Source organism: Wyeomyia smithii, chromosome 1 (assembly GCF_029784165.1).
Source record: "Wyeomyia smithii strain HCP4-BCI-WySm-NY-G18 chromosome 1, ASM2978416v1, whole genome shotgun sequence".
Classification (NCBI taxonomy): domain Eukaryota; kingdom Metazoa; phylum Arthropoda; class Insecta; order Diptera; family Culicidae; genus Wyeomyia; species Wyeomyia smithii.
In genome coordinates this window covers 17,068,093-17,079,077 of record NC_073694.1, presented here as the reverse complement: position 1 = coordinate 17,079,077, position 10,985 = coordinate 17,068,093, and the positions used below count along the sequence as shown (strand labels likewise).

Sequence of the window (10,985 nt, the reverse complement as noted above, 5' to 3'; positions counted from 1 at the left end):
ACGTAAAATTATTCCGTTGATGGGTTAACGAATTAGTGTGGCAGTCCTTCAAGAGCAACCATGTTTCTTCGATTAGTGTTAGCCAAACTGGATGCGGGATTCCGGTCCGGCCCGAAATGTGTCCTATCGATGATCCCATTTCAATCGGCGGTCGAACATTCCAACCATCCAAAAGAGGATACGAAACGGCCGATTGTAGCCCTTGTTGTTTCGCGCGCACCTGTTGCTAACGATCGATTTCTAACACAGATATGTTTTTGATTGCGTACTGTACGAAACGTGCTTCCGCAGTGCAATACGTGCGGACATGACGGATACACGTAACGGCTAATGTCACCTCCCTCTAAATGCCGCGGCGCTCAGGTGAGCTAGCCCGTGCTTGAAGTGCCAAAAATAAAATGTGAAAATGTTCCTAAATCGATCGAGATTTGTATCGAAAGTTTCTGGTCCTAAAAAGGAGGCGATTTTTTAACCCTAGATTCTTTACGCGCCAAATGCCCCCTAGAAGCTATTATTATTAGCCGTCAAAGAAAATCAAAGCATGCGACGTTCACAACCAAAAAATGTATGATTTCATTTTGTTAACTAGCTTAATTGTTATTACGAAGAACTTTAAGTACCGTGTAAGTCTGCAAAAATGGATCTGCTTGGCTACTTACTCTTAGTTGGCAAGCGGCTGGGCAGTGCGTACATCCGTACTTGCAAAAAATAATGCCCAGCAATTCCTATCCCTACCTCCACGTGGTACCGACTGGGATACGAGCAGTCAAGAGAAATGCGGTAAACCGGTGGGAGCTTGGTCGTATACTAACAGGTAAGGGAGAGCTTGGCTCCTAGGAGTAGTGCTGGGACTATCCGGATTAAAATATCCGGATATCCGACCTCGGATATCGGACAAATATCCAAAATCCGGATCAATCGGATATCCGGATATTATCCGACAGGATATCCGGATTTTCGGATAGTCGGATATTCGGATATCCGGATATTGTATCCGGACATAGTTTAATGAGAGTTATGTAAATAAATACTTACGAAGGGATGGGGGATTGTGGAAAAAGCCATTTTTCGCGTTACATTTCATTCGAATGGGCCTTAAAGCTAGAAAAAAAAAATCCGGATAGTATATCCGTTTCGTTTACACATCCGTGATCCGAGCTTCGGATAACCGGATCACGAAAATATCCGGTTAAAAGTCCCAGCACTACTTAGGGGGGCAGCTTGCATGAGCGTCTGTTCTCCATGTTAGAGGCGACTCATTGTCTCACCAGCTACTTCTAAGACGGCAGCCCCGTTGCAAGACTAGGCATCGGCAGCCGAAAAATTAAAATACTACGAACAATCAAGAATTGAATACGAACTAAAATAATCGGAAACGACCTAGGCGACGAAATGAGGACGAAGATTGCAAGCTCGGTATATGAAACTGTAAATCGCCAAACGCCCCGGGTGGCGACCTGACTCTGCTGGATCAGCTAGAACTCCGCCAGTTCGACATCGTTGCGCTCCAGAAGTTTTGCCGGAAAGCAGAGAAGGTACGGAGGACCTGTGGTCGCAGGGTACAGTAATACCAGAACGGCGGCACAATCAATGAGCTAGGCTTTATAGTGCTAGGCAGCGATCAGCGACAGGTTTTGTTTGTTGGGACTTAAAGGCCGGTTCAACAACTACACTATCCCCAATATGAACTGCCCTCACGAGAAAGAAGCGTTCTACGCACAGCTGGAGAAACTTTACAATAGCTGCTCGCGTAGAGACAACAAGATCGGTGATGGTGATCGGCCCGCACCGTGACAAACGACAACGGCCAGCGATGCTTCAACTTCGTAGCTTCCCAAGGACTGACAGTCCGTCTTTCCCCGAGAGGACATCCACAAACCAGCTGACCAACGTACAGCAAACCAAATTGACCATGTTCTCATCGACGGCCGGTTCTTCTCAGGCATTACAAACGTACGCACCAATCATTTTCGCGCTCAAAACTGTCGACCGTATACCGCGCGCGACATCGCCAAACCCCGCGGCTCAACATCAAGCAGCTCCGGGACACCCAGGCTGCGGAGCAATACGCGCAACAGTTTGAAGCTCGAGGATCGTAAACATGAGGAGCTGGAGCAGCTGTACCGTGTCAGTGATACGTGGAAGTTTTATTAGAAGGTAAACCAGTCTCACAGAGGCTATCTGCCGCAAGCCGACATGTGCAACGACGCGGCTGGGAACCTTCTTACGGATGCCAGTGAGATGGTTGACAGGTGCAAGGAGCACTTCGGTGGATACTTGAATGGCGATACAGTAAACAGAAGCGGGGCATAAACTGACCTAGGAGCACCGATGTTCATGAAGTTCTTTGCGAGATCGGGAAGTTGAAGAACAACAAAACCGCATGCAAAAACGGACTGCCGAGTGAGCTCTTTAAACATGAGAGAGAGAGGCGTTGGTTAGAGCGCTGCAATGGGTCATTTCCATGATTTGGGAAAAACTGCCAGACGAGTAGAAGAAGGGCGACAAGCTGGAGAACCGCAACTGCCGCGGTATCTTGCTTATCAGTGCCGCCTACAAAATACTCTCACAGATCTTGTTCTGTCGTCTATCATCTTTAAACAGGAGCTTCGATGGCCAATATCAAGCGGGCTTCATGGGAGCTCGTGCCACCACGGACCAGATCTTCTCAATTCGACAGATTTTACAGAAATGTCGCGGGTACAACGTGCCCGCACGTCACATCTTTATTGATTTCACAGCGGCCTATATCGAGACCAGCTATCGCAGATCATGCACGACAACGACTTTCCGGATAAACTAACTCGACTGATCAACGCCCCTATGGCGCAAGTGATGTGCTACGTGCGTGTTTCGAGAATATGTTAATGTTTCGAACCCCTTTGAATCGCGCAAAAAGGTGATGGATTTTCCTGTTTGCTGCTAAACATCGCCTTTGAGGGTGTGATGAAAGGAGAACAACATCAGCCTCCCAACTCAAGTCTATGTAGACAGCGATGAGCTTGAGGTAGTCGATGAGTTCGTGTATTGGGGGCACCAACGAAGAGATCCAGAGACGCATCCAGGTTGGAAATCGTGCCTACTTTTCACTTAACGCTCTTGGAGTTTTCGAACGGAAGGTGCTGCGGACTATCTACGGCGGAGTACAGACGGACGACGGAGAATGGCGACGGGGTTGAAACCATGAGCTGCACGTGCTGCTTGGAGAGAACCCCATTGCACAGTTGGCGAAAGTCAATAGGTTACGGTGGGCCGGTCACGTCGTAAGGATGCCGGACGATAACCCTGTGAAATCACTTCTCTTCAGCAATCCTGCCGATACCAGAAATAGAGGGGCGCAGCGTGCACGATGACTCCACCAGATCGAAGAAGACTTGCGGGTGATGGAACACCTGGGGAACTGGAGAGACACAGTCCAAAACCGAGCAACATAGCGACAACATTTTGAAACAGCACGACTCTTGTCTGATTGGTAAGGTAAGGTAAGCCCAAATATAAACTCATGCCCGAACAAATATCATCGAAATAAGGACAGGGATTTGTATAACCTTCTTCTGCAATAATGAATATTTAAATTATTATTGAAATATACTTGGCTATAATCAAAAGTTATCTAACGACAGATGGTAGAGAAGCTGAATTCATTGAAAGTTTTAAAAAATGTGGTCTGCAGTATACTAGTATACTAGTTGTCAGTGTTGATAAAAGTCATTTTCCCTAGCAAAATTCTTCGAAAATTACAGACAATCATTTTGAATTTTCACTTCCAATGACCGCAGCATTCTTTCAGATACACTAGATTTTCGTCCTAGTAACGTGCTGTTATACTCAGATGAAATAGATCGCGCGCATCGTTCACGGTTACGGAATCAAATTTGACGACAAATCCAACCAAATGATCTTCACTTCAAAGCGAAAAAGAAAAACAAACAGTCCACTCAACCAAAATGAACCTCACCGAAACACTTTTTCACTGACACTGACCGGTGCCTTGACAATCTTCGTTAACTGATAAACTGATTTTGTTGTCTTGCTTTCATCGCATGAAATATAATGAGGGGTTTTGACAGTTCACTTCCATGCAAAAAGCGGGAAGGGAGAACTCTGAAAGGATTGTAAAAAAATAACGTTTATGGATGCTTTTTTTCACTTTCACTCAAGAGTGTTAACAAATATCAACCCTACTAGTTGTACAAAATTCCATGGTGGGTATCGTCAGTAAAATTCGAGGATTTTTCGGAAATAGGCAGGAAATCTTGTATTTTACTTTGTACTATATACAATCATTTTCATTTATGTAACCCGAACTTGTTGTTCGAGTGAACATTTTTTTATCATAAATAGGTGTCCATTCTACAAAATAGTCCATAATAACGGGTGAATGGCATGAATTATTTGACACCTCTGATGCAACAAAACTACCATTTATTCAAAGGTGAAAGTTGTTCGGTAGAAGATTTCTTACGCCCAAACGATGTGTCAATTTTAAACAGTAATCTACATTTTTTTTCTTTGAGGTTTAAATGCACATTTTACCCCATCGCATCGAACACAAATCTTCACCATTCAGACACTAAGTGGTGGATTTCTTTCAGTATGGTAAATATAGGTGAGGAGACAGCAGAGATGCCAGACTTTTTTTTGGCAAGTCTGTATAATCCATAACAATGTCTGTATAAGTCTGTATACCGCTGCGAAAAAAAGTTACCGATACATTGATACCTAATTATTTGTCGACCTGTCAGATTGTTTTGTTTTATTGCTTGTTTTGATTGTTCTTTTTCGAGTCTATCATAGTTGGTCGATTAATCGATAACTAATTTATCTTTTAAATCTAAGTAACACATAGAAGTAAGAGTCTTTCCCGTGATAAAAATCGTCGTTCGTCGTAATGTAGCTAAACTGATACATGATGGCAGAAGTCTCGCAGTTATAAAAATAGTACCTTCAAGGTTTGGGACATTTTAAGCAATTCTTCAACGTTGGATATTGCTCCGAATAGAACAAACGGTCTTTTCACCAATATAACCTGCATGGCAATCGATCGAGACAATCAGCTGTTTGTTACTGGGGGCGAAACAGGCAGATTAGTGCCCACGGGGCCGATAAAAACCCCGATAGCCTGACTCGATTCCCGTTGTCATGATTTCACTCTCAAAAACGCAAGATTAATATGTTCAGCAAAGTGTTCAGTTCCTAGTTCACTTTTTCCAGCAACGGCTACAGTGACTTTTGGTTTTTGTGTTCGTTTTTTTGTGTATACTGGTAAAACCGTTATGTAGAATATCAGATATCTGTGTAATATCTGTATTATACTAAATGTCTGTATAAAATCTGTAGGCTTATGCGTGTCTGTATCGCAACACAAAAAGTCTGTATAATACAGATTTGTCTGTATATCTGGCATCTCTGGGAGACAGCGTAAGGAGAATGCTAAAACTACAATATGCTTCTATAGTGTTTGTGAAAACTATGACAAATCATACAGAGTTAGCTGCTATCTCACAAAAACGAACCGTCTTGTTCGATCCAATTCGTTTTTCGAGCTTGACAATGTTGTGGACTTGTTTTTCCTTCTTCCGCACCTTCACATAACTCATTGAACTTCGTTATCGGTTGTCATCATTTTCCTCCGACAGTCTGTCAAAAAGGACAATGGTGCCGGAAATATGTGGTGAATAACACTTTGCAGTCCTTTGCTAGAAAAAAAAAAAACATTTCTGGATCGGGAACTACAAATCTGGCCCTAAAAAAGCTAAATCCTATACAGTAAGTATCCTTAAGGCACGTAACCAATTAGAGCCACTGTTCACCTCTAAGATCGAGTTTTTTTTCCATGTTTGGTTTGAAATTCGGAGTATGCTCTGCAAACTCTGCAACCAAAAATAAATATATACCTTGTATGTGTGGTTTTCTTTTAAACCACCTTTTTCAAGGTTTTTTCCGAACAAGTTTCGGATTGTGAATCAATGTGGCAATTGTTGAAACCATGATGTATAAAGACATGGTGTAGCGATATGTCAAAAGCAGAATCGGCCATATTGGAAAAAAAATTGCCAGCGAGTAGTTTTGTTTATAAACAACTAGGGCATAAAAATTATCGCATCTCATAATATATCATTTGGATGCATTTTAATTATAAATATGGCAATGCTACATACCTTGCTACCAATATTCATTAATTTAAGAAACAATTTCCAACTTAAAACACCTGAATTTGCGGTTAACAATTGCGATCACGCCTTCTATTTTGTGTGGAGAAGGTGTCATTGCGCCGTGTGTGTATTTGAGCCTTGAGGATATATAAACAAACACGAAAAAGTTATTCGCTGTTGCATAGTGATGCTTCGTCTTCAACCCTCAGAAGTGAAAAAACGCTTCCTTACCCCGCGTCTAGTTTTTGATCAAACCGTTACACCATGTTCTACTCATCATGGTTGAAACTTCGACAAAGTTTGTTGCGTTCGGTGAAAACAATAAAAAAAATCGATAATAATCGATTCCGCATCACTTTCCAAAACAAATTCGGCAACCCTGGTAACAGCTAAGGTAATAGAGTTTGTTTTCTTTACACGTTCACACGCAAACGCATTCCACAAGGGAAAGAAAAACAAAAATTTTACGATCGAAAGATTAATATTATTTACAGTAGTGTTACTGTTGTCTCCATATGGTCACTGTTTTGGGCATGGTTATCACCTAAACCTAAAGTTCTTATCAGCTTACGGTACAAATACAGTGCCATCGTCTGACTGTAGTGGAAGCTGTGCGGTGCTCTTGAGTCTTGACTGATAATAATTATTGCTCATTCCGTCGCGGTGTTGTGTTAATCAAACGGTCGTCGAAAGATAAACCCAGCAGTTAGTGGGCTTAAACGCGGCAATCTTCGGCGTAGGAAAGGCGAGGACAGGACAGGCCCGTGCTTTACACCATGTCTGAAAGTATGGTGTCATTCAGTGATCTGAAACGAGGGCGCGTTTGTCGCTACTAACAGTTGTTTTTTCCTTCAATTCCTATAGATATAAAGCATGAGCTTGATATGAAAATGGAACCTTCAAGTCCACCCGAAAAGGATCGCAGTATGTATTCGCGCTGCTCGAGCGCCGGAAGTGTCCACACACCAACATCTTCCGCTCATAACACAGGTAATTAACTCTGAATTTGTGAAACATATTTGGTATTTAAAAGGTAAATCCGTTGAAGATGACCTTGAATTTTCTCTAACAGAGGATGAAGAGGACTCGGGGGACAATAAAGGCAGCAGCACTCTCAGCTACAAGGAACGCCGCCGGGAGGCTCACACCCAGGCTGAACAGAAGCGGCGAGACGCCATCAAGAAGGGATACGATTCACTGCAGGAACTGGTTCCTACCTGTCAGCAAACGGACGCCTCGGGTTACAAACTAAGCAAAGCATCCGTGCTGCAGAAGTCGATCGATTATATCGGCTACTTGCATCAGCACAAGAAAAAGCAGGAGGACGAGCGAACCTCGCTGCAGAAGGAAGTGATGGCGCTTCGGATCATACAGAAGAACTACGAGCACATGCTGCAGAACCAGCAGCAGTCGCCTGGAAGGACGGAGGCACGGCTCAGCGACGACGTCAAGTTTCAGGTCTTTAAGGCCATCATGGATGAAATGTTCGTCACGTTCGATCAGCTCCCGATGAACGATTTTGCCGAACTAACGTCCGGGGTTATTCCCTGGCTGGAGGAACACTGTAAACCGCACCTGCTGCGAGACGTCGTGAATCGAACTCTCAATAACATCACGACCAGTTACGTCGCGAATGCCCGCCAGAGTGCTGCCAGCAGAGACAGCGGCGTGAAAATGGAGTGAAGGTGGGTTCGTTTTAAGCTTATCTGTAGAGGAATAGTTTTTGGATTGCGGAGAGATATAAGTTGCTTAAAAGGGGTCTTTCTTGTTGTGAGAAAATTTTATTTGACATGTCCTATTAGACAAACATTTTCCAGCGTAATTTCACTCTTGGCGTACTTTTTCAGCTGGGAATCGAAACCGTTTGCTTTTAGGTATTCTATTCGACCCAAATCTAGCACGCGTTTGCATTTCCTACCAATCTCTTCCCTCTGGGCCCGAGTCAATCCATATTTGACGCCGTTGTCAAGTTCTATCTTTCGCCTCTCTCGGCTAGTTCCGGTACCACACACCGCCCAACTGACCATTCGTGCTATAAGACAAAAGTCATTGCGGTCGATTCCTTTATTAAGAAGGAAACTCTTTCCAGTATAACTCCCCCAGTCGCACCGATGGTGGCAACACAAAGCAAAAACGAATCCCTTCACTTGCCAGTCCTTTCCATCATCGTTCGCATCCCGATTTGCCTTGACCAAGCAACGCAGAGCAAGATCTGTAGCCCCTCCGCAGAGATGCTTGCCGATACCAACTACGCTGTCAGACCCGCGCAAAATATCCAACTTCCTTAGAATCAAATCCCCAATATCGGCTCGAATTCGTTGGACTATCTCCCGATCCTCAATTCGATTGTCCTGCTTGTGACGGTGGGAAGCTCGATCAACGAGCAGTACCCGGCTGTTTGTCAAGTTCTGTTCTGTCGATTGTTGAATAACCGTTGCCAACCAGAAAGCAACTTGTCCTTTGCCGGCTCCGAACTCGACAAAAGCAGTATTCCCACGCAGGAAGTTTTCACGTTCGATTATGCCCAGCAGCGAAGCCGACTGAATCAGGTGCTTTAACGTTTGCGGCCCGTAGGTTTCCTTCGAAAGCTCCTCCTTGAGCACAGGGTGCTCCAAAATAGTTTCTTCCAGCGCAGTAATGCGGTTATCGGCTTCGTAAACCGCTTCTATTTTTGCTATCAGACCGTCCAGTTCTTCCTGTGTAACATCCGCCAGTTTACGGCTACTCGAAAGTTGTTCCGTGGCGCTCGCGTTTCCCCCATCGGAGCCCGTGTTCACCCCGGGCTGTATGAAGTTTGGCCTTTCCACGGGACGGGCATTACAAATGCGCAAATGTTTGTCCAACTTGGCGGCCGAAATGGAGTGCTTGGGATCCAGAGGGCACGAAATTCGGTGGGTACTGTTGCTATTTGTGATGATGTCCGGCGATTGTTGGGGCTCGTGCTCCCCGCAGAACTGCTTTCCTCGGCCGACGGTCATTTTACAGTAGCGCTTTTTGCGCTGCACAAAATGCTGACACCGGATGGACGTTGGTTCCACTTGGGTGTCCAGTTTTGGTCGCTTTTCCGCTGATGGCTCTGGTGAATTCATGAGGAGGACGGTGCTATTTGGGTTACGAATAAAAACAGTTTTTTTGCGAATGAAGTGAAAGTAAATAGAAATAAAAAACTAGAGGGTGGATGTCGACGGCGTGCGATTCTCAAAGTACACGTGGAATTGGAATTAGCAAAATGCGATTTAATATTTCTGAAATTATTTTTTATCGCCTAAACGGTATTCGATATTTTTTCAAATATATTCCCGCATAATCTATAACCATAAAACGTGCCTAACAACTAGTTCGGTATATAGTCCCGATTGTTTGGGCTATCGTTAAACCATATGGGTTATCATCCGTTTATGGTTATTGATCATGCGGGTTATTAATTAAAAAAAATTGTACCTTTCAAATATCGTGAAAATGGTTCACATTTTCATTTTCGAGAAGAAGAAACTCCTAATATATAATATATTGACAATATATTAAATATGGAGGTAGTTCGGCTTTCTCGGTCTTGGGAATAGTGTTTATCCTAACGTTTCGACCTTTGATTCAGGCCTTTTTCAAAGGTTACTATAATTCAACAAAAACATGAACTTACACTCTAGTCTGTCGTTTTTCGTTTAGTAAAAATACATAGTGGTCAGTCAGTAAATTAATTCGTCGGTTTAGATGGGCCTATTTAAACAAACATATACGGTTGGGTTAGCACAACATAAATTAAACGGGTAAATATAACTTAAATGCTTGAATAAATAAAAAAACACGTACATAACTTAGGAAAAATCACTCTGGATGAAAACTGATCGCCCTCTAATTATTCACTGTAACGGACAATTCAAAATGGAGTTGGAGGTTTTGCATGATAATGCCATCTCCGCCTATATTTTAATATATTTACCTAATGATGATGACTAAATTAGTTCCGCTCTGTTGCATCTTTCGTCTAATATTTGGCTTCAGTTTAGAATTTTTGGTTCATATTTTGTTGCTGGTTTTACACTTCTGAACCATTTCCGTGCTCGTTTTAGTCACTCTCGCGTTTTTCTTGATTCATTTTCTATTCATTTTGTGATAGTTATATTAGTCATCTTCTTTATTCGTCTGTTTCATACTGTTGTTTCTTTCATTAGACTGTCCCAGAATAAAATCGATGGTGATAAAGTAAAGGTGCTCAACTCTAAATTGAGAGATAATATCATTTAATGTAATGCTTATTTCTTTGACTACTGGATTTTCAGCTCATTTTAAGCACAGTTTGAATCAGTGCATTGTTGTTGCCAGAAAAGATTGAATGACACAAATAAACTTCCTTCGGAAACTGATTGATCAAAACTCTAACTAAGCTTTTTTTGATGTTTAATCAAGAGTGGAAATTATTGAATATATTGCGCAATACTTATTAGATGTCCGTACATGAATAAATTATTACAGCCACAAACTATTTTTTTTCTTTCCAATATTTTTATATTTTTTTCTAATAATATATTTTGGCATTACTGCCGCACACGAGTCAAAATAAACTTTTAACTTCCCTGACTGCAATGCTTAGTTTTCTATCACATACAAAAATGCCAATATCTTAGCTTCCCCGATAAGATATCATGGATTTTTTTTTCATGTAAAGTTTCGTCATAAATCCCGTTGTGCAGTAAAAATTTCAGTTCTTGACCGAAATTTCTTTTATTTGTTATTTTGGAGTGTTTTATCTCAAAATTATGGGCAAAATTCACTTATTTGCGATGACTAATGGGCTCTGACAGTCAAATAACTGCATGCGATGCTGAACTA

General features: G+C 42.5%; 2 protein-coding genes across 4 annotated transcripts; one reads left to right on the top strand and one right to left on the bottom strand.

Annotated features, from left to right (window-relative positions):
• Positions 1–5,644: 5,644 nt before the first annotated feature.
• LOC129733327 (max-like protein X) lies at positions 5,645–7,910 on the top strand. 3 transcript variants are annotated; one of them, XM_055695145.1, is made up of 3 exons: positions 5,645–5,769; positions 7,020–7,145; positions 7,204–7,910. In XM_055695145.1, the coding sequence occupies exons 2-3, from the start codon at positions 7,040–7,042 to the stop codon at positions 7,836–7,838; spliced, it is 741 nt and encodes a 246-aa protein (XP_055551120.1). In that variant the 5' UTR covers positions 5,645–5,769; positions 7,020–7,039; the 3' UTR covers positions 7,839–7,910. The 3 variants fall into 3 exon arrangements, with proteins under 3 accessions (XP_055551120.1, XP_055551102.1, XP_055551111.1); XM_055695127.1 differs by lacking the exon at positions 5,645–5,769 and adding an exon at positions 6,548–6,941; XM_055695136.1 differs by lacking the exon at positions 5,645–5,769 and adding an exon at positions 6,552–6,941 and having other exon boundaries at positions 7,228–7,910.
• Positions 7,910–9,351, bottom strand: LOC129733317 (tRNA:m(4)X modification enzyme TRM13 homolog). The gene has a single exon (XM_055695101.1). It carries the CDS (start codon positions 9,242–9,244, stop codon positions 7,937–7,939), a length of 1,308 nt encoding a protein of 435 aa, XP_055551076.1. The 5' UTR covers positions 9,245–9,351; the 3' UTR covers positions 7,910–7,936.
• Between the last annotated feature and the right edge of the window lie 1,634 nt (positions 9,352–10,985).